The 23,355-nt window shown below is 44.4% G+C and overlaps 1 protein-coding gene across 8 annotated transcripts in view; it reads left to right on the top strand.

Annotated features, from left to right (window-relative positions):
• PDZD2 (PDZ domain containing 2) overlaps positions 1–23,355 on the top strand; it is a 342,143-nt gene that overhangs the window by 305,065 nt on the left and 13,723 nt on the right. For 7 of the 8 annotated variants that reach the window (XM_066373870.1, XM_066373861.1, XM_066373842.1 and 4 more), the window contains 11 exons: positions 3,891–4,010; positions 4,808–4,922; positions 7,762–7,835; positions 8,023–8,248; positions 9,078–9,195; positions 11,129–11,261; positions 15,714–15,795; positions 17,264–17,298; positions 18,054–18,210; positions 19,395–20,182; positions 22,645–22,753. In XM_066373870.1, the coding sequence (XP_066229967.1) occupies positions 3,891–4,010; positions 4,808–4,922; positions 7,762–7,835; positions 8,023–8,248; positions 9,078–9,195; positions 11,129–11,261; positions 15,714–15,795; positions 17,264–17,298; positions 18,054–18,210; positions 19,395–20,182; positions 22,645–22,753 (1,957 nt within the window). The remainder of the gene's footprint in view (positions 1–3,890; positions 4,011–4,807; positions 4,923–7,761; positions 7,836–8,022; positions 8,249–9,077; positions 9,196–11,128; positions 11,262–15,713; positions 15,796–17,263; positions 17,299–18,053; positions 18,211–19,394; positions 20,183–22,644; positions 22,754–23,355) is intronic. The other variant, XM_066373853.1, reaches the window with a different exon arrangement.

Genomic DNA, 23,355 nt, shown 5'->3' with positions numbered 1-23,355 from the left:
GTTCTGCAGACCTGCCCGCCTCTGTGGGCCAAGAGTGTTTGGGACTAAACGTATAATATGAACAGTGAGGTCTCTCTGCTGTGGTTAGAGGGAAGTCAGCCTAATATTTGGAAACAGTAGAGAAAAATAATCCCTTGTTGGACCTTGACATCTTGATCCCCTTCCTACTGTGTGTTTGGGAACCTAGATCTGAAACTTAACTGCCAGGTGACAGTGGAACCTCGCAGTGTGGTGAACCACTATCCCTCGTTTAGTGGACATGTCAGGTGTCAGTTTAACAACTGGCTAGGTGTACATTGGGTCGAGTGAGAGAGGGAAGGGAATGTGTGTGGTGTGCACGTGCCTATGCTGTGCCTGGGATCCTACCATTTACGCAGTAATTAATGACTCAAACAGCCAAGGTCAGAAGGGGCTACAGAAAGGGGTGCAGGGAGCGGTGATGTTAATATTCCAGGGCCTGTCCCGCTGAGTGTTCGGGGCTCCATAACCCTGAACGGGGACTCCACCTCAATTTCATCATCCTCAGTCCAGCTGAAACTGGGTATATGTCTCATAACCAAGTTGGAGGCAGGCTGTAAGACTCAGGAGACACCAGTGGCATCTTGCCCCAGGCGTGTGGTGCAGCAGAGATGGAGGAGGAGAGGATAAGGCAGTCAAGACGCCCGACAGTGCTCGGAGACTCCTAGATCACAGCGCCCAAAAGGACCTGGTTAGGACACCTGGTCCAGGCCCTTACTTTTCATGTATTGTCGCCATCTTATGGCTGAGACATCCAGATCTCAAAGAGGTGAAGTGTTTTGCTCAAAGGGATGTGCCGGGACCGCCGTGAGGATAGCTTACCTGAGCAGTGACCGGAGAGGCGCCCTTGTTTCTGAGGCTGTTGCTGGTCAGGCTCTTTTGTGTTGAACCCACCCAAAGGCACCTTGAGTTAAGACATCAAGAGAAAACAGGGCAAAAAACTTGCATGGGACCTGGTGGAAACTCCTCCAGAGCAGAGGCAAGGCTGTGACCTGCTCAGAAGGATCCAATTGGACCAGCAAAGTGAGGAGATCAGACAGTAGTGGGATTCAAATAATTTAACAAACAGTTCTCTGCTCTAATGACCACTTTAAGTATAAAAAAACAATATACTGAAAGATAGTTTATTATTTCATGCATTTAATACTTAAGAACAATAAGAGGTACAAAACACTATAAGTTTTAAAATATTAATGAAAAAATATTAAATAATACCTGACAAAACACAATAAAACTTATTTGAGATATTTCCGTATTGCTTCTTGATTGGCTTCCTCACTTGCAATGTTTTTCACCTATGGACAGAATGAACATGACTACAGGCGCTTAGAATACCGTTGTGCAGATGAACTTTAAAAAAGAGTAAGGAATGTACACATTTGTGATTTCCACATTGGGCGGCTGCCCAGGCACCCACCTTAGAGAGAACCCTGATTACAAGTGCCATTTTAACAACCGGTTCCCCAAACTCAACAAAAAATTAGATATCGGTTCTGCAGAACTGGTGCAAACCGGCTGAATCACACCACTGGTTGGAAATTTTTTTTTTTTCCTTTTAATTTTTTATTTTATTTTATTTTATTTATTCATTTTAGAAAGGAGAGAGAGAGGGAGAGAGAGAGAGAGAGAGAGAGAGAGAGGAGAGAGAGACAGGGGAGAGGAGCTGGAAGCATCAACTCCCATATGTGCCTTGACCAGGCAAGCCCAGGGTTTCGAACTGGCGACCTCAGCATTTCCAGGTCGACGCTTTATACACTGCGCCACCACAGGTCAGGCCACTGGTTGGAAATTTTTGAGAGCCACGTGGCCAGGCTGTTTTAGTGAGTGCGGAAGACGAGAGGGTGGACTGCCAGCACTGCCCAGGATGTGCAGCACTGAGGCGGTGACCTGCCCAGGAAGTCCGACCAAACGCCTGTAAACACCCATTTCTAACCCGGCTTCCAGGAACTTGGAAACACGGGCTAGTAAAGATTTTAGAGAAAAGACCTGTTTTCCTCTTTAAATTGTCCTTTCTCTTGTCTTCTTCTTTTCTTCCCTTTTCTTTTTCTCCCAGGATTCACCTTTCTTTTTTCTTGATCTCTCTCTCCATTGAAAAGGATTGCGTGGAATAGAGCTCTCCATTAAAACCTTGTGCAGCGATGGGAACGTTTTATATCTGTGCTGCCCAAGATGGTAGCCGCATGTGTCTACTGAGCACATGAAAAGGGGCAAGCGAGACTGAGGACTGGATTTTTTCATTTTAATTTACCTTAATTTAAATATAGACAGCCCCAGGTGGCTAGTAGCTGTCATATTGGATAGCACAGGTCTAGAAAGGGCAGCAGGACCCCTGCAATGGATAGAACAGGAAAGCAGTTTGCTGGTTCCCACTGGCTCCACAGTAGAGCTGGGATGAGGTGGTCAGGGCAGAGGCCCCTGGGAGCCCGCAGTTGGGCCTCCATATTCAGGGATAGGTACCTGTGGGCTCTGTCTGGCTGTGGCCAGGCAGTTTCAGTAAAAGAGTAGTAATCTTGCCAAGCCAGCATAATTATTTTTTTATTGAATCACAGTATGGGAAGCCAACATATAGCAGGCAAGGATTGTATAATAAAACTGCAAAATATAATAGTTCTAAGCTGCCAGGAATACAAAAATATCATTAGCAGACATCTTGTTTCTACCTTTGAATGTAAAACACACTCATTATGGATAAAAACTGTTTTCGGTGTCTCCTTTCTCCTATTAAATATGAAGTGATTTTTTTTTCTTATGCTGGAATATGTGTCACTTAAGAAATTTATTCTAAGCCTGACCAGGCAGTGGCGCAGTGGATAGAGCGTCGGACTGGGATGCAGAAGACCCAGATTCGAGACCCCGAGGTCGCCAGCTTGAGTGCGGGCTTATCTGGTTTGAGCAAAGCTCACCATCTTGGACCCAAGGTCTCTGGCTCAAGCAAGGGGTCACTCAGTCTGCTGAAGACCCACGGTCAAGGCACATATGAGAAAGCAATCAATGAACAATTAAGGTATTGCAACTAAAAACTGATGATTGATGCTTCTCATCTCTCTTTGTTCCTGTTTGTCTGTCTCCATCTATCCCTCTCTCTGACTCTCTGTCTCTGTAAAAAAAGAAAAAAAAATTATTCTAAGAAGAATAGCAAGGTGCTGGACTGTAGAAGTGCTTAAGCAGTAGCCTCATACAGTCTCGTTTATGTTATAAATAGTGCGCCCTGCTCACACACGTGTGTGGGGGTAATGAACAGGAACAAGAGGCCGAGGTTTACGCTGCTGTGTGCAGGAAGGGAGAGTGTGGCTCATGGGAAAATACGTTATTGTCCAAATGCAAGGGGATAGAACTGAAGCCACCGCAGTTCCTCAGCGGGATGTTTTATTCAGAGTAACAGTTTTCTGGGGTTGCGGTTAGGGTTTTATAAGAAACAAGGGCTTACTAAGTTATTGAGTGAATGAATTAAGCTTAAGATGGTGAATGCTTTCTAACCGTGATTGTGAACTTGGGGTGGGGACACGGGGGGCGATTTCCAAGGGAGAGCTTGACCCCAGGGTGGTCATCCTACATCTCTGAAGCCTTGGGGCTTCTGGTTCCTGACTCCACTCCAGAAAGCAAGAAGCAGGGTCCGTGGAGTTGAGGAAAGAAATACCAGATGTCTCCAAGCTGCTCTTTCTGTGGAGGAAGACGGCATGGTAATTTATTGCAGAAGGGGTTATTCCTCTGCTGTTATTGATAATAAACTTTTTTTAAGCTGCTGGACCAGGGAGAATGGCTGCCTAACCCAAAAGACAACTGAGGTTTAAAAAATCCAAATATATGTTTATGCCAGAGACCACAGAGGGTAAGTGAGGCTCTGTCTGACCGTGCTGTGTGCTGACTCGTAGGAGTACCACATCGTGAAGAAGTCCACCCGCTCCCTGAGCACCACGCAGGTGGAGTCCCCCTGGAGGTTCATTCGGCCCTCGGTCATCTCCATCATCGGGCTGTACAAAGAGAAAGGCAAGGTGAGCTCTCTCCGCCCACTGCTTTGTCCGCCAGGTGAATGTCGGCAGCTACTTCTTACATGGTTTTTATTATTGTTGTTTTTATCTGAAACTTTAAAAATGTTTAAAGAATAGATTATTTGGCCTTTATGTGTATTTGAGTGGCTTCCCTGGCATCCTTCCTTGTGGGCCTCTGAGTGAGGTGGTCACTTCCTGTTGCCCTGGTGGTGTCAGGAGTCACCAGCACCTTCCTGGCCGTGAGGGTGGAATTGTTGGGGAAGCGAACGCCCCGGCTTCCCCCACTAGTAAGTGAAAAGACCCTGCAGCTTCGGGGAACGCGCCCAGCCAACCTTTGGAATGAGTTTCATGATACTGCAGTTATCATAAAGAGAATAATATATGTAACTTGATCATTATACAAATATCAAAGTATTCGTTTGGTATTACACAAAAGAGAAAGGCTGAAACACCTGAATAGTGGAAAATGACTCGTGAGCTATTAGTTGATCCATGTGAAATGGCCATTTTTGGAGATCAAAGATTGTCAAATACTGGCAACTTCATGTTTCAGCCTAAAACTTTCTCCCGTTAATGCAATCCATGCATAGCTAGCACAATGCAACTAGATATTGCCGGGAGAAGGGGACGCAAACTTGAATTTATAGCTAGTTAGCTTAACTACAAGCATGAGTGGAAAAGACACCTCAATTAAATTCTCCAGTGGGAAGGGTGCCCTCGGTCCAATACCGAAATGGGAACTGATGCCCTCAGTAAAACGCGACAGTGTTAAGCGGGACCTCCATCTGCTCTGGGTGCAGGGCCTGGGCTTCAGCATTGCTGGAGGTCGCGACTGCATTCGAGGACAGATGGGGATTTTTGTCAAGACCATTTTCCCAAATGGATCAGCTGCGGAGGATGGAAGACTGAAAGAAGGTGAGAGAAAGCCTCCCGGGGGTCCTCAGAGGGGGAGAGCTTTGGTGCCAAGAGACTTGCCCCTCTGCGGTGTGTGGGACGGATGCACAGCAGTGAGGCTGTGGGCTTGGTGTTCAGGTAGACCTGGGATGAATCCAACACTTCCCATGTCATGACCTTGGACAATTGTAACCTGACCTTCACCGTCTTCAGTTGTAAACGTGCGGTATTGATACCAACCTTGAAGAGTTGTGAGGATTAAATGAGATAATACGTGAAAAGTGGCTTGCTATTTTTATTATGGCCTTTAAATATCCACCTTGGCCCTTGATCAGGTTCCTTGCCATGAAAACTGCTGAGAGTTTGCGGTCCATCCTTGCCTCAGGGCTAGATATGTAAACACCTTTCACACTCTCCATAGCACCTACCTCTTTTCTACATGTAAACATACTAAGCAAGTGCTCCTCCCCACCCCACCCCCGCTTTGTGGAGCTGTAACCGATAGATAACATTTTGTAAGCTTAAAGTGTATACAGCAGGATGATTTGATACACTTACATATTGTGGAGTGATTACCACAGTAAGGTTAGTTAACACCTCCATCCCCTCATATCGCCTGTTGTACGTGTGAATAGTGAAATGTTTTAGATTACTCTCAACAATTTTCAAGACTGTAACTTAGTATTGTTAACTGTAGTCACCGTACTGAACATTAAGATTCCTAGAATCTTAATTTATAAATTCTGATTTTTTTCCTTTTTATTAATATATTTTTTGCCCTGGCCAGATAGCTTGGTTGGTTAAAGCATCATCCCAAAGCACAGAGGCTGCCTGTTCAATCCCAGGTTAGGGCACATACAGGAACAGAACAGTGTTCTCTCTCTCTCTCTCTCTCTCTCTCTCTCTCTCTCTCCCCCCCCCCTTTCTCCTCTCCCTTCCGTCTCTCCCCTCTTTCCCCGCGCTCTCCTCTCTCCTCCCCTTTCCCTCTCTCCCTCCCTCCCTTCCTCCCTTTCTGAGAGAGGAATGGCCCTCTCACTATAAACAAACAAAAAATATATACATATATACTTCCTTCATGAAATGATTAAATCACAATATTCTAGTTATCTTCAAAAATGCTGTGACAATTCATTTCAGTTGGCCCAAAGTAAAGGTGCTACTGTGTTTAACTGCCTTTTCTTTTTTTAACTGCTGAGAGAATTGGAGTTTCCCTTTTTTAGACAGAGGGACCCTGGAAGCCTGCCTGCCAATGATGAGACATGACCAGGCTTAGTATTTTGATGGCAGAATACTTATTTCTCTCTCTTAGAGGAAGGGTTAACTCCCAGGTGGCGGTGGTGTCTACACACAGAACAGTGTACAATTCTAGCAGCAGGCATTTTCATAATGGATGTGCCATGTGTTCACTTGATTGAAATTCATTCTGCAGTGCTGGTAGGATGGAGCAAAATGGAGGGGAAAAATCAATAGTTAGAAAAGGTTAATAGCACTTGGTTCTTCCTAATACTTTTTTTTTTTTTTTTGCATCTGTATTCATTTACAATAAAGACAAGTCATTGAAATGGATTTCCAACCTGTTGAATGGTCTGTCTTTTTAAAATCTTGTATAAAGATTTTTAAGAGCAGGAATAATCATTTTCATGTTTCCATTCTTTCCCCATGTGGAAACAAACCCCAAACCTCCCCCCTTGTTGAGTAATCAGTTATGCCAGGTGATTCTGAAACAGATTCTTCCACTTATTTTACAACTTCTGTAATTGCATCGAAGAGAAGGCACATAACAAATGCTGGAGTGGGGGGGGCTGCTGCATTTTTAAACTTACGTCCAGGGTTCCTTTAGTCAAATACATCGTGTGCTCCTGGGGCTGGCCGTCCGCAGGAGGGAGGCTGAGTTCCTGTGCTACTTTGCACTCTGTTATAGGTAAAGGAAGTCCCTCTCTCTGCACGGCACTGCTGTGCAGGGTCCATCTGCTCTTCTCTCGGGAGGCCCTTTGTAGCATTTTTGATGAACTGTTATTTTTAAAAACAGACCATGTTACAAGAGTACAAACTAGAAACCAACTCGGGTAAGTCAACAGGATGTCCAAGTTCTTTTCTATTCCCAGAAGACAGTCTCAACAGCTTGAAAAATGACCTAACTCTACCTTCTTGGGGTTGAAGATGAGTCTGGGGTAGGGTCAGCGGGGAGGAAGAGGATGTGTGTGCAGTTTGACATCAGCCTCCAGTAATTCCTTGCATAGGAGCATACAATAACCTGGTAGCCTGAAGCACATGGTAACGAGAACCTGGAACAGCACCAGTACAACCAGGTGTCTAGACTATTTCTAGAGGTGGAGCTGCCATTTCTAAATAACATCTCACACGTTTCTTGTCTCTGGTCCTGGAGCCATTTTCCCTGCTCTGTGATGATTCCCTAGGCCCACGGAACTTGTCTTTCTGCCCTGACAGGCATGGCTTCTCACATGTGTGTGTTCGTGCTTCATCGCCAGTGGCTTTAAGTTCTTAAACAAAGACCATGAAGAAATGCTTGATGCTCAGCTTTTGCATTTTGATCTCTAAACATAGGACATCTGTTATTAAACTTGGCAATGACTAAAGAATAAGACCTTGAGGTTTCCCATAGTTGTTTTACTTCAAGATGGAAATACAGAGTTACTGCAAAAGACTCTGCATCGTCATTAATTTCCCCACTTTGTGACATTCCTGGGAACTACACTAAGGAAAGTGGGTTGAAACAATGAAATTAATTTAATAGAGCTGTAAATCAGGGACCATATGGTGTCCTATTGTACTGACTGAGCAGTCAGATTCCCGAATATTAAAACTTGACATTAATGTAATTCTCCTATTTGGTCACTAGGGGATGAAATCCTAGATGTAAATGGAATTCCAATAAAGGGCTTGACGTTTCAAGAAGCCATTCATACCTTTAAGGTAATGACATTCTTATTAATCTCCTTTATTTTCTGATGTTTTTCTTCATTTCCTCCTGGTTGAGGTTTGAGGTTTGGTTTTGGTTTTTCTAGGGAGGGGGGCTGTTTGTTAGTTTGTTTGTTTGTTTTACCATTTGACATAGGGACAGTCTGAATGTCTTAGCCCTACTTTCTTTTTGTTTTCTCAGCAAATCCGGAGTGGATTATTTGTGTTAACGGTACGCACAAAATTACTGAGTCCAAGCCTCACGCCCTGCTCAACGCCCACACACATGAGCAGATCCAGCTCCCCGAACTTCAACGCCAGTGGGGGACCCTCCTCGCTGGGCTCCGACGAAAGCAGCACTTCATCCCTGGGTCGGAAGGCCCCTGGGCCCAAGGACAGAATTGTCATGGAAGTCACGCTCAACAAAGGTGATGCCCACAAGTCCTCACTTTCGTTACAGTGCTCTGAAATAACAATGTGTTATGTGTTCTTAACTTTTTATATTTTTTCTATTTATTGCTCTTTTGGAATAATCTGCTACCAACAACATATGGTATTCTCTAAGTGGACAGTGGCATCAAACGTGGAGATTTTAATCATTTTACTACAGTGAAGGGAAGCTACCAGCAGTCCATAGTCCTTTAAGCTCTCCCAGATGAATTGCTGTGTGTCAGAGATTCATGTTTTAAAAAACAAAACAAAACAAAAAACAGTAAGCAACTCAAGTCTAGGGCTAATATAAAATTTTAAAGAACAAAAAAGATTATAGTTCAGATTAGAGTTCACACCAGTAACTAAGTCATGGGTGAGCAGCAAATCTTACTGCGTTTCATCTTTGTCTTCTTTCCTTCCCCACCTGCTGTAGCAGTAAGAGATGCAATTAAACAATCAAGAGATTAAGTGCTAAAGTGAGAGGTAAAACAAAACCTGAAGCTGAGTATCCAGAATAAAATATATATATATTACTCCGACTCTGCCTGTGTCCAAAAAAAAAATAGATATGAGGGGCTCTTTAGACCAAGCAGAGTGGGCCACTGAATCATTCACAGACCAGAGTCCACCATGGTTCTGCCACGGGGTCATTTCATGAACCGTAAGGCAGTGTGGACAAAGAAAAGCAGGATTTACATTCTGAGTCTGGTCAAAATATAAATGGCTATTGGTCTGACCGTCCACAGATGCAGTTTCAAATCTCTGACACACCTGCTTGTTTTGTTGTTGTTCTTGTTTGTTTCCTCCGAATGATGCCTCCCGCAGAGCCCAGAGTTGGACTAGGTATTGGTGCCTGCTGCCTGGCTCTGGAAAACAGCCCGCCGGGCATCTACATTCACAGCCTTGCCCCTGGATCCGTGGCCAAGATGGAGAGCAATCTGAGGTTCGTTGCAAACCTGATAGGACGGGGTCCTGGCATGTTTGTGCGAATCTGAATGCACACACATGCCAGGTACCTGCCCTATTACATTCCTTTGTGGGATTCTAAATCTTTGTATTATTTGCAGAAATAGAGGGATTATAATTAAATAGCATCTCCAAAGATAAAAAGCTCATGTAAATGAAATTTGGTTGAATTAGAGAACTGTGGATTCTTGTCTTTTCCTATTCTGTTCTATCTGGGAACAGAAGTTCAGTTTCAGAAACGACAAAATGCAACTCTATACAGATACCAGTGATTATCTAAATATTTTCTTTCACTTTTATATTCAGTTATGCAAAATTCTTTTGAGATGCTGGGAACTGCTTATAATGGTTCGGGATCACTGGACACAAGAGAGTCCTCAAATCACGTCCTTAAACGGGAGGCCTTTATTATTAAGTGTAATCTCTTGAAACTTTTTTGTTGTTTCATTCCTTTTTGAGTGGTGATGTCTAGATGCTTACTGTCTGAAGTCACTGCGTGTCTGATTGCTCAATCCAGCTGGCTGGGTTGTAGCATGGGTATTCTGTTTATACAAGACATGCCTAGGTGTTCTGTTATATAGTAGTTGCAATGGGTCTGTGCCCACCTAAACTTCAAAAGAATGTACACATATTGCACAAAGCACTCTGAAAACAGTATCACCTTTCTCCCCTGTAAGCTTCTAAGTCCTTGAGCAGTTGAAGAATGGTCAAAATGACATTCCTTAAGGTTGCCATTTTGAGACCCTGTTAATAGATTATATTATGTTTTCAGTTAATCATCAGAGTGAATTTCCATACAAAAAAAAATTTAGCAAATCATCCAAAGTACATTAAAGAAAATATACTTTTAGAACCCAAGGAAAAAAAAATCCTTTAATGACATCCCAAGATGATGTTTCTTTCTTGAATGGTTCCATATGTCTGGAGCCTGCCAAATGAACATTCTTCAAACCCCACAGAAAGAGTCTTTGTTCTCTCATACTCAGTTCTCTCCCTATAATTTCAAGTCAAAAATGGGCATCTTGTCCTCAATTTCTCATTTGTTCAAATTTGAAACGTTTTTACAAATTCTTGGGTAACCTTTGAGCTTCAGATATTTCCTCCTTAAATTATATTACAATAATCATTTCAAGATGGTAGGAAAAAAGAAACTGATGGTGGTCGAAGGGCTATCACGTGATGAACAAGAGGTCGACAGACCTGAGTTCAACAGTGTGTGCCATCTGGACGACTTCTCTGAGCCAGTGGTCTTCGCTGCGTAATGGGCATAGCAGTGCCTTCGAGAGTCATTCTGTAAATGGCTGTGTATAGTGTCTGGCGTGCACTGTGTGCTCAAGAAAGGGCAGCCTGCGTTGCTGTCCTCATCCATTTTCTTTAACTTTCCTATTTCTGAAAATGTAGGTAGATAAGCATAATGATCTTTGCCAATTTAAAGTCTAATGTGTTTTTTTGTTTGTTTTTGTGACAGAGTCAGAGAGGGGGACAGACAGGGACAGACAGACAGGAATGGAGAGATGAGAAGTATCAGTTCTTTGTTGTGGCTCCTTAGTTGATCATTGATTGCTTTCTCATATGTGCCTTGACTTGGGGGCTACAGCAGACCGAGTGATCCCTTGCTCGAGCCAGCGACCTTGGGCTCAAGCTGGTGAGCCTTGCTCAAGCTGACGATCCCGGGGTCTCGAACCTGGGTCCTCCGTGTACCAGTCCGATGCTCTATCCACTGCGCCACCACCTGGTCAGGCTAAAGTCTAATGTGTTTACATGAATGTGTTGCTGTTTTACATGTATGCAAAGATGAAAAGGGTGTCATTTAAGTGTTCAGAACAGATTCCTTATCTTAAACCTCCCCCAGAAGGAAACCTTGTAAAAAGCTAACTCTTAGCACAGTGTTGATTGTGTTGCCTTCCTAGCCGCGGAGATCAAATTCTGGAAGTGAACTCGGTCAATGTCCGCCATGCTGCTTTAAGCAAAGTCCACGCCATCTTGAGCAAATGCCCCCCAGGACCCGTTCGACTTGTCATCGGCCGGCACCCTAATCCAAAGGTGAAGTATTTTGTACTGTTCTGGGCATGGGAAGACAGCTTGGCTCTTTGTCCAGTCTCAGTGACACACATATTACAATGATGAGATACACTCTTTGATGAGACAGCTCAGTCAGCAGGTGTCAGGAATCAGCCTGTGGCCACACGATGGCCAAGGAAGAAGGGAGTATTTCCGGGTTCTGATTAACCCTCAGCTGGCTTTGTGCTCTCTGGTGAGATACTTACCCTATTTGGGTTTCTGCATCACGAACATCTGAGAGCATTAGACTAGAAAATTTGCCCAGGCCGTTCCTCACCTGAGTAGAACACTTCTGTTATTAGGGTTGAGAGCCTGCTAATACTTTTTCAGCATCAGTATCACACTGTTGGCTCATACTGAATTTGCAGATTTTCGTAGCCCCTGTCCCCTTGGCCTCTGCTGTTATTTTGTTCTCTCTTCTCTACCTGTGCTATTGCTTTTAATTTTTAAGCTAATCATAGCACACCTCAGCAAGTTCAACTCAACCCTCTATGAACACTGTATTTCTTGTTTTGAATATTCGATGTAAAAATCTTTTAAAATTAGCTTGTCTCGAACATTGTAATGAGATTGCATTTACAAAATTTAATCTTCTCCTTTTAACAACTCAAAATGCTCATTGAGAACATTAGTTCTTGCCCTGGTTGGGCAACTTGGTTAGTTAGAGCATTGTCCCAATTTGCAAAGGTTGCTGGTTCGATCTCCAATCAGGGCACATCTGAGAGCAGACTGACGTTTCTGTCTCTTTCTCTCCTTCCCCCCTTCCTCTCTCTAAAGTCAATCAATAATTTTTTTTTAAAAACCATTAATTAATTATTTCTATCTCACACACACACACACACCCATCATTTATATGGTACTCTTTGATTCTGTCCTAAATGGTCCCAGGCTGCTGTGCTAGACGGACTTGTATGCCATTTTAAGAATAATAAGTCTGTGCCACGAGATGCTGTGGGTCCTCCCATGTGCCAGGTCTGGGATTTCTTTAGTGTATTAACTTCATGGCATCGTTTTTAGTCACAGTGGTGTCCCCAGGACCAGGAAGTGCTACCAGGCTGTGACTCCAGGCCTTGACCCGGGAAGGTGATGTCAACCCCAGTGCTCGGGCAAAGACGGTCACTAGTCTGATTCAGAGTCAACCCCACGACTTTTTTTCCAGATTGTTTTCTCTCGTCTGCGTGCCTTCTTACATAAAAACGGCTTGGATATCATTAATGTGAAGTCGAGTCCCGCCTCTGCCTTGTCCCAGTTCTTCTCCCGTCACTGCCCCTCCCCCCGTCTGTTCTGTAGCCCGGACACCTGCCCTTAGGAGTGTTTGTACTGTTTCCCCGCTCTCCCCATGCCTCTCTCTGGGTCACTTTTTCTTTCTTTTTTAAAAACGTATTATTGACTTTAGAAGGGGGCAGGATAGGAGCAGGAGCATCAACTCATAGTAATTGCTTCTCATATGTGCCTTGACCAGGCAAGCCCAGGGTTTCGAACCAGCAACCTCAGCATTCCAGGTCAATGCTTTATCCTCTGTGCCACCACAGGTCAGGTTCTCTGGGTCACTTTTTAACACTGTTTTTGCCTCATCGTCAGAGCTAGAGCATCCTCGGCTCCTTCTTCTAGGGCCCACCCGGGGGTCCCGCTGCCCACGTGGCCACGTCTCCTTCCACCTTGGAGAGCAGTCCACTGCGCTGTGGCTGACCTAGCACATCCCTCAACAACACTATCGAAATCAAAGTCTCAGTGGTTTGCAGTCTAATGGCTTCAAGGCATGTCTGACTTCAAAATCCATTCCAGCATAACACAGGTCATGATTTGTTCAGAGGATCATTTCATCTCAGCCCAAAAGCATCTGCCTAATTTGCTAACACAGCCAAACAAACAAACAGCAAAAAGAAAGGCATTTCAGTGCAAAGCATAATAATCCTGATGGACTGCGACCTCTGGTCCATTGAGCACACAGGTTGATTCATGTTTCTAGCCACAAGATAATGGCCGTCATGATGCTGTTGGGGATCTGTCCAGCAAAACCAAATTTCAGTAATTATTTGGCGGGGCTTCATGTTTCCTCCTAGGTAAACTGTGTTCTTAGTTGTAACATCATACTATGTTTTTCTTTCGGTCAAGATTCCATTTTATGTTTAATGTATTTTTGTACCACTTATCCTAGCATTTCATGCCAATAATACATTTTGATACTGAATGTATGTGCTTCCTTAGTTTTCATGTTGTTCCAAGAGAAATACCGCAAGGATTTTCTTTTCTGCTGTTTCTCATAATGACGGGAACAGCGGCTGCCCGCTTGGGACCCTCAAACCCTCCAGGTCTAGACAAGCTGAGATTTGGACCTGCTCGGGTAGCAGCATGTCACTTATGTTAAGTGAAAGAAAGTAAAAGAGGTCCATTATTACTTGGTGCTGGGACTGTCAGCACAATTAGAATTATCCGGGAAATCTTTTACTTGTTTCAAACCCCAACCATTTTTTTCTCCACTCAGAAAAACAATTGCAAATATTGCAAGTCTAATATCAAGAAAAACTTGCGATCACTGTTTTAGCTGATATTTTCCCTGGCTCATTTATACAAAATTATTCTTTGTTTTATGAAGGGGTGTGTGTGTGTGTGTGTGTGTGTGTGTGTGTGTGTGTGTGTGTGTGTGTGTACACATATTTTATTTCCTATAAAACCTACTAGAAACTATTACATAAAGGCCATGATATGGTTACGGTTAAATGTAATGATGAATCCTGTGTAGGAATATTTATTTACTTGACAAATTGCTATGTTTATCTAAATCTTATATTAAATGTTATCTTTGTATACAAAATTATAATTCTAAGTTTATAATATTCCTACCTTTAAAAAGGAGACTATATAAGTTATGTAATTATCTTTTAAAACATCTCATAGCATAGCAGGTATCAGGCTTTTAAACAGTCCTCCCATGAAAATAATGGTGGTTTGTATAACAGCCGATGGAGAAATAAAATCCATGTCCACCATGATACCAATAAATATGAAAAGAAAAGAAGAGTTATAAAATCACTATTTTGGGAACTTCATCATAATAATTGATTCAAGCAAGAATAATCAATGGTGCTAAGACCACTGAGGGAAAATATATTGGGGAGCAGGATATTGACATAGTCTCAAACTATCTCCTCACAAATGACCCATTAATGACAAAAAAGAATTCAATGGAGCAATCAGGTGAGCTCCATCTTAACCAAGTGATCAAAGTTCTCCCCAACGGTGAAGCACACTGACCCTGAGCACCTCTGTGATGCACTGAGAAGGAAACGATTTTTATAGTTTTTCTGCCAAAAAATGCGTAGCCTGAATCCAAGCATGAAGAAACTATTAGACACATGCTTTGAGGGTTTGGATTGGCCTCATTTCTTCCAAAATATTAGTATCATGAAAGACAAAGGCTCAGAATTGCTTTGGCTTCAAGGAGACCAAAGAGACGTGACTATTCAATCGTGAATTAAATTCTGGATTGCAAAACAAACAAAAAAAATTGGTTAAAGTATTACTGTGCAAGAACGTTGGCCCCTGACAGCCCACTAAAGGGCGACAAGATAAGGAACTTGTGCCAGAATGTAAATGTCACATCCCTGCCCAGTTTTTAGTTCATGTGACATTTTTTTCCCCCTGGCATGATGTACTTGATAAAAGAATTGAGCATCAATTTGCATTCTCAAGGAAAATCTTATCTTACTACAGGCTGGCATCAAACTTTCTGGGAACTACTTTTATTCTACAGACACACTTTGAGTAGGGTTTCTGAAGGAGAGTATTGGGACAATTGGATAAATTGGAATATGAAATGTAGGATATTAGACAGTCATTCAAATCAACACTGAATTTCCTGAATTTGATAATAGTACCAGGGTTACTGAGGAGAGACTGTCCTTGTTTTCGGGAGCTACATGATAAATATGTATGGGTGAAGGGTCACAGTGTCTACAACTAACCCACAAATGGTTTAGTAAAAAGTGATAGCACTGTCTGTGTATGTGTGTGAAGACAGAGCATGAATGTCGAGGTGGGAGAATGTCAAAAAAGAGTGAATCTCAATGAAGTCTCCTGTTTTTGTGCTAGTCTTGCAAGTTTTATGTACGTTTGAAGTTGTTTCAATGACGTTTTGGGAAAAGGAGTTAGAAATGTGTGTTCCAGAGAGGGGCAGATATTGGCCATTGCATTTGATTGCTTTGCTTCATGAACTTGGGGTCTTGTTTGAATACATCGTTTAAAGCCATCATTTACCTCAGCTTCACTCCTTAAGGCCCTGAGTGACTGCTTCAAAAAACGACCGGAACCCTTGGCCCTCTGATTTTCCTCTTTGTCTGTGCACCAAGCTTCTGCCTCTGTTTCTAGCTCCTTTTTGTTGGGGAGAAAGAAAGAAATAAAACCATCTAATTTGTGATTTCTGCTGACCATCAGGTTTCCGAGCAGGAAATGGATGAAGTGATAGCACGCAGCACTTATCAGGAGAGCAAAGAGGCCAGTTCCTCTCCTGGCTTAGGTACTGTAATTACACGTTTTCATTCAACATTCAGAAGAGTCTCCTTAAGTTCCCCACGGGGCACTTCCCGGGCAGTGTTGTTGGATTCCCTATAATTATCATGTTGGGCAGAGGTAGCTGTCAAAGAGAGTCTATGCTTTCTCTGAGCTGCTACTTTTGATATCTGCAGTCATTTAATCTACTTTATTAAAGTTCTAATCATGCATGCTTCTTATAGTACTGTAAGATAATTTGCAAAAATGAGTTAGCAGCATTTCATGCGTTTATGTACAATCCATCTAAAATATGCTAGGTGAACATGAAGCGATAACAGTTGTTTGGTGTATCAGTTATTAGATGCAGTGTGTATTATCTATTCAAAAACCAGGGATTTCTTTCCATGAATTAAAAGTTGCAACTTAAGAAAGGTAATAGAGGTTGCCGAAATCATGTTTTTCCCTTCTTCCACGGAAAGAGCTCAGGCAGAGAAGGACTGAGATAGTAAGAATTCATATGAATTTAAAATAGCATTGCATCGAGTTTTAAAAGTAATGTTTCCTCCAGAACGGAAACCTCCAGGGACTCTGCAAACATGTCTGAACCTGAGAAATGACTGACACTGGGAGGAACAGGAACTGAGACATGAGTTACTGGTTCTTAGAGGAAAAGGAAAGCGGAGGAATTCTTGGAAACCATGAAATACCCTGATTATTTGCATCCATAATTAATATATTCAAAATTATGGCACAGCCATAATGGGCTCTTTATTTAACCAGCTCATTCTCCTGACCTGCCTGAAAGCTGTCCTCTCCTAATCTCGACATATCTGCTCAGTCATTTATAAAAGATTTGATTAAGCCATGGTCCTCATGCTGGGGTCTTTTTGCTCATGGCATATTAATTTAACATCTCAATGCTGAGTCTTTTCATCCTTCAACTAAAATCTAAACTAGATATTTAGTCCTCTCCCCAGCTCTTTCATGAGTTTTTTGGGGGGAGTCCCTTTATTCATTCATCCTTTAATCCATTCAACCCATATTTCTTAGCCAGGTACAATGTGATCTGACCATGGGGTCAGATCAGGGAGGGTCTCAGCCCTGTACATAAAGACTGGGGAATGGAGAAAAGATGCACTGTTATAAATCAGTTATACTCTGTGTAGATGGATTGATGGATGAGTCGTATAGAATACTTTTGAAATTCAGAAGAAGTTACTTCCAGGTGGGATCACCATGGAGGTGGTAGCCCCGAGTTAGGTCTTACTGCATGGGCAGGATCTTGGGCGATGGGATGGGGTAGGAATTGGGTACCCAGACAGAGTGAATGCATGTTGATACCTGTGCACAGGCCCCATCAGCACTAGTCAAGCAGACAGGGTTTTGTTTAATGTGTTTGGCTCCTCCTTTTCTAGTTAAGGATGTGAGGTGAGCCTATTTGTAAGTATTTGAGCTTCATTGTTTTAACAATATGGTGAATTTCCCCCCAACAGGCACCCCATTGAAGAGTCCCTCTCTTGCAAAAAAGGTGAGTCAAGGTGCACTGCTGCCTCGCTCAGCTGGCCTAGGAACAAATTCAAGTCACATGCGAGGGCCCAACCTCTGTTTCTGTCCATGAGTCATTTGGCCACTTTATACAGGAAAACAGCAACAATGCTGATTTGAGAAATGTGTGTTTCATTTATTAAATATTCATCCAGGAAAAGAGTAGAGCAGCAAATAAAAGAACAGAGCTGCAGTCTGAAAAATAATTCTTAAAATGCTCCACACTAAGAGGCCCCAGTCGGTTTGGGGGGGACCTGCAACTTTAAGTGGAGACGGTGGACTCTGTCCGCCAGCTGTTCCTACATCCCAGTGGGTCTGCGCGCAGGATTCAAACTCCCCTGTGTTTGGTTTCGTCAACAGGCTGAAACAGTGGCTTGGAATTTCATTCTGTTTCCCTGTCATTTCCCCCGTTTCTTCCTGGGAGGGCTGACACGCTGCTGCTGAGGCTTTTCTCATCATTGCCAAACATTTAGCAAAAAAAAATAAAATATATATATATATATATGTTTTTTCTTTTAAAAAAATGTTGTCTGGCAGCAACCACCTGCTTTTGATTCATTAAATGTTTAATTGAGCCATCCTGAAGTAAGTGGAAGTGGGCGTTACTGTCACAGCTGTTTCCAATGACCATGGATTAGAACAAAGTGTTCTTGGAAAGATAGGAAGTGATTACTGTTGGAAATACGTAATCTGCTTCTGGTGCGCCCCTGAGCCATCCAACACTGTCTTTTGCAACAGGACTCCCTGATCTCTGAATCCGACCTCTCCCAGTACTTCTCCCAGGACGTCCCGGGCCCCCTGTCGGACTTCGTGGTGGCTGGCTCCGAGGACGAGGACCACACGGGGAGTGGCTGCAGCACCTCCGAGGATGGCAGCCTGCCGCCCAGCACCTCCTGTAAGCCACAGCTGTCTTCCCACTCTGGCCACGCTGGTCTACTGGCCACGGTGCCGTCATGTGAACAGAGAAATGGAACCCAGGCCTCTGGTTGGGTAGAAGCCGTCTTTCTACCCTGAATTGATTCAGTTTATTCTTGGGAAATGCAGCCCACTGTGAATGACTGGCTGCTCGGTTCTGCGGTAAATGGACTGGGCGCTCGTTCTATGCTGACTGATGAGGGTGCCTGAACCAGGCGCCATGTACTCAGCGGAGTGTTCAAATTGATGGCGTCAGCTCAGGACTGGCAACCTGATGGCCCATGTTTTAAGGGAATTGTGGTACCAGGACCCTGACCTCGTTAGACCCTATCTTAATTCTTTTTAGAAAGCAGTGAGCGGAAGATTCAGAACTGGTAAGGGAGAGACGTTGAAATCTCATTGATTATCTTGTAAATATGATAGGAGAAAAGGTCTGATGTGAACTGTACTGAGTTCTCAGACTTCTGCTGGTGTGGTTTCCTTTTTGATTTTCTATCTAGTGTGAGCAAGAAAATGGCCTGTCTTAGGAGAGGCAGGCGATGTCCCCCTGCCTCTCATTTGGAGCAGCTGATGAGCTCCCTCTGGTCTGATGGGAGCATCTCAGGGTGGGAGCAGGTGCAGTCCCTCACTGTCGTCACAGCGAGGTGTGGAGAGTGTGCAGAGCGCCCCGGCCTTTCCTCCCTGCCCTGGGTGGAATTTACTTATCGATTACACTCTTCTAGAGCTGACACACTCTTCAGTCAAGCCTGCCTTTTTGCCAATGAAGGAAGGACCTCGGGGTGAGATGGCCCAGGCATGGAGCACTTGTTAGTCCCCAGACATCCTCCTACAGAGGAATTCTCAGCAGCGGCATCTGGGTTGAACCCTGGCAATGCAATAAACATTTCTGGATGGTGACAAATTGTCCATTTCTGTTTCTAGGCAGCACCCAGCTTTAAGTTAAACAATCCAGAAGTTCAGATACAATAAATAAATAAAACACTGACAGGGAGGCCATGAGGGGAAGCTGGCTGTCCACTGCGTGGACCTCAAGAAGCCGTGTCAATTAAACCTGGTCCCCAGTGGCCAGAGCGCCAGAGAACTGTGAATGTGGAAACGCTCAGGGGCTAAATTATAAGGTGAGGCCCGGTGGGAAACTATTTCATTTGACTTTTCTTTTCCCAGCAGCTCACAAGGAACCAGGAAAAGCCAGGGCCAACAGCCTTGTGTCTCTGGGAAGCCAGCGGGGCGCCGGGCTCTTCCACAAGCAGGTGACAGTCGCCAGACAAGCCAGTCTCCCCGGGAGCCCGCGGGTTCTCCGAAATCCCCTCCTGCGCCAGAGGAAGGTCGGCTGCTACGACGCCAATGACGCCAGTGATGAGGAAGAGTTCGATGGTGAAGGGGACTGCATTTCCCTCCCGGGGACCCTCCCAGGTGCCGGCAGGCCTCTGACTGAGGACGACTCTAGGCATGTCTTGACGACCTCTTCCAAGATCAGGGGTATCAACAACCAAGAGGAACGGCCCCAGAAAATACTGGTCAGCAAGGCCTCCTCAGTGCCTCTCCTTGGCAGCTCAGTGAACTTAGAGGACAGTGTCCCAGTGGGCCTGGCGGACACTCCTTCCCATGCGGCCAACCCCACGGGTGGCTCTGGCTGCCCGGGGAAGAAGGAGCTGTCAGGATCCAGGAGTTCACCCAAATTGGAATGCAGAGCTGGTACCCAGAGTCTGGTGAGCGTGGACAGCTCCAGTTCCCCCCAGCAGAAGAACGAAAGCCTGGGGTCCAGGCACAGACCAGTGGCCAGGATCAGCCCTCACTACACGAGGTCAGAGGCCAAGGCCAAACCCAGCAGCTCGGAGACAGCAAACCTGACTAATGGAGCTAATGACCCATGTGGTCTAAATTCTAACGTCCAGGCCACTTCAGTCCAAGTGACCACAACAGCTTTTCAACCAGGTGGAACTGTGGAAAAGGTAACTGATTTTCTCTTAGTCACGTGGGATCTAAGTGGATATTATACGAATGAATATGGAGTGGTTTAAAGCTGAGGTAGGGTCATCAGCCTGAAACAGAAGACAATAATTTGAGAATAACAAGTCATTCATGTCAGTACACTGACTGCGTGGGAGCCTGTCAGCAGGCTGGTAGGGGGATGTGCCCAGGTGTTGAGTCACAGATCATTCAGCCAGGAGATGTAACTGCTCTCTTACCTGGACACAGGACCTGGGGTTGATAATGGAGGGCAGTGCCAGGCGGGTGACGGAAAACCCTGGGTCTGGGCTCATTTTCGCCACTGACTAGCAGGGAGACGACCTGAGGAAGTTATTGAACCTTTCTGAGACAGTTGCCTGGACCATAAAGTAGGGATGCTTTATGATCAACCCACAGAGCCAGGGTGACCACCAGGTATAAGGTAACAGTGACTGTCTCCTAGTGATAAGGTTCTGAATGATCCTTATCTTTTTGTACTCTCTACAGTGATTACTGTAAAGTTATGCATACCCCAGCCATAGCAGGTGAAAGAAACTTACAGTGCCACCACATAAAATGCAAGTTAATACTATTTATTTATCACTACCTGGTTACACCCATGTCAGAATGACCCAGAATGATCAAATTGACTGGTTTTAAAATTTTTCAGAATACCTCCACTTTCTCAAGGAGAGAGTAAGAGTTAAGGCCTGTGTGGATTTCCCTCAGCAGGTAACTGGCAGTTTCCTGAGTGATTTCTGGACAGGAGCTCAGCCCTCGTCCAGCCCCCCTCGGTCCTCTGCTGCCACCTTGGGGCCACTCTCTAACACTGACCCAGAGGATTAATTTCAAATAAATCTGATTTCACTATTTTAGCAAGGTTGTTTAAAAAATATATAATTTTCTTTTTACAGTTAGTATTAGAAGAAAGGAAGATAAAGTAATTGACAGTTGGCTGACAGGAAATTCTGAGATATTAAATGGCCATTTCGTCCACCTAGCCTGGTTCTCTTCCTAACCACCAAACCAAGGAGCTGACTGACAGTCCTCCCGTCCATTTGGCCTCTTGTCTGATGCATGTTGTTTTTATAACTGCTACCTCATTTAATCATCTTTTATTTTCTTATGATTTTGATTTGCCTTTCCCTGGTCACTCACATTTTTTTATACTCTCTACAGTGCCTGTGAGTTAGGGCAAGTCTTCTCATCCCTATTTCCCAATTTTTTAAAATTGTAGTCAGATACACATAGTTTAGCATCTGAATCATTTTCAAGTGTACGGGTCAGCAACATTAATATCATATTGTGCAGCTGTCACCACCACCCATCTCCAGAACACTTCCTGTAAAATGGAGACTCTGCCCCTTGAACAGTAACTCCCCGTCACCCCTACCCAGCCTCTGGCCACCGCCATTCTACTTTCTGTCTCTGTGATTTTGACTACTCTAGGCACCTCATGTAAGCAGACTCATACAGAATTTGTCTTTTTTGTGACTGGCTTATTTCACTTAGCGTATTGTCCTCAAAGCTCCATGTTGCCTGACCAGTGGTGGTGCAGTGGATAGAGCATTCACCTGGGGCACTGAGGTCCCCAGTTTGAAACCTCAAGGTCTCCGCCTTCAGTGCAGGATTACCAGTTTGAGTGTGGGGTCATTGACATGATCCCAATGTCACTGGCTTGAGCAAGGGGTCACTCGCTCATCTGGAGCCCCCCAGTCAAGGCATGTATGAGAAAGCAATCAATGAACAACTAAAGTGCTGCAACTATGAGTTGATGCTTATCTCGCTCCCTTCTGTCTTTCTCTCTGGGAAAAAAAAAAAGCTAATCCATTGTTGTAGTATATATCAGAATTCCTTCCTTTTCAAGGCTAATATTCCATCTTATGTATACACCACATTTTTCTTATCCATTCATCTATTGATGGACATTGGAGTTGCTTCCATATTTCAGCCATTGTGAATAATGCTTCTATGAACATGGGCATAGTAGTATCTCTTAAAGACCCTGCTTTCCATTTTTGGGTTTATACCCAGAAGCGGGACTGCTGGGTCATATGCTAGCTCTGGTTTTGTTTTTCCAAGGAACCTCTACATTTCACAGTGGCTGCACCAATTTACATTCCCACCAGCAGTGCACGAGGTTCTAATTCCTTCACATTCTCACCAACACTTGTTATTTCTGTTTTTTTATTATAGTCATCCTAACAGGCATGAGGTGGTATCTCATGATTTTGGTTTGCATTTCCCTGATCACTCACATTTTAAAGTTGAGAAAACTAAGGCTTAGGGAGAGTGACGAGCCCATGCAATTCCTGGTGGGCCTCAAACCCTGAATCTGACCTCAGGGCTCCTGGCCCAGGGCTTTTTGAGCTTTCCCCAAACCAGCTCTCCTCTGCAGACGATGTCCTGGGACGCAGAAAACCTGAGGAGTATTGACAGTGACTTGCTGTTTTCCTTGTGCCAGGAATCTCCGGGAGAGCCGACTCTTGGACATGGGCCCCACCCAGGTGCTGGCCGCCTCACTGAGAACCTACCCGAGGCTGGACCAGAGCAGGGGCAGCAACCCAAGATGGGTAAGATTATCTTATCATTCATTATGCTGCTAGATATGAGGGCAGCAGTTCCTCTAAAAATCTGTACATGTGGAGAATTGTAAGTGGGAAAACACTCTTACACAGACGAATGGTATTTAAACACTGCCTGCATCTAACACCTCGACTGGATCAGTGTGCCTAAACGCAGAGCTCCAGTGCCACGTCCTGTGCATGCATGTCATTCGGTCAATACTCCTTTCCCATTTGGTGATGAGGACGTTAGAGGAAATGAGACATGAGATGGCAAAAAAGGATCGCCCGTCCTTTGGAGTCTCATACTCTGCTTATATGAGATGAGATGCACCGAGGACGAGTATAAAACCAAGCAGAAAACATTCGAGTGGCCTGCTGAGGCCAGCAGGATGCTCTAGGCCTGCAGGCTGCCCTGAGCACTGGTGGTGCCGGTGTCAGCACACCTGCAGCCTGCCCTCATCAGGAAGCCGCATGGCACCTCCATGTGGCTCGCACCTACAGCATTGGCTGTAGGGCTGCTGGCCTACCAGGATGTACCGGGGCTGAGTCGACATCCTTCCCATCGTCGGCCTCTGAGGGAACCACCACAAAGCTGAGTGACCTCGAGC

The sequence above is a fragment of the Saccopteryx leptura genome, chromosome 1, assembly GCF_036850995.1.
Source record: "Saccopteryx leptura isolate mSacLep1 chromosome 1, mSacLep1_pri_phased_curated, whole genome shotgun sequence".
NCBI classification, from domain to species: Eukaryota; Metazoa; Chordata; class Mammalia; order Chiroptera; family Emballonuridae; genus Saccopteryx; species Saccopteryx leptura.
Note: the sequence above shows the minus strand (reverse complement) of the source record. Positions and strands in the feature narration are given on the sequence as shown.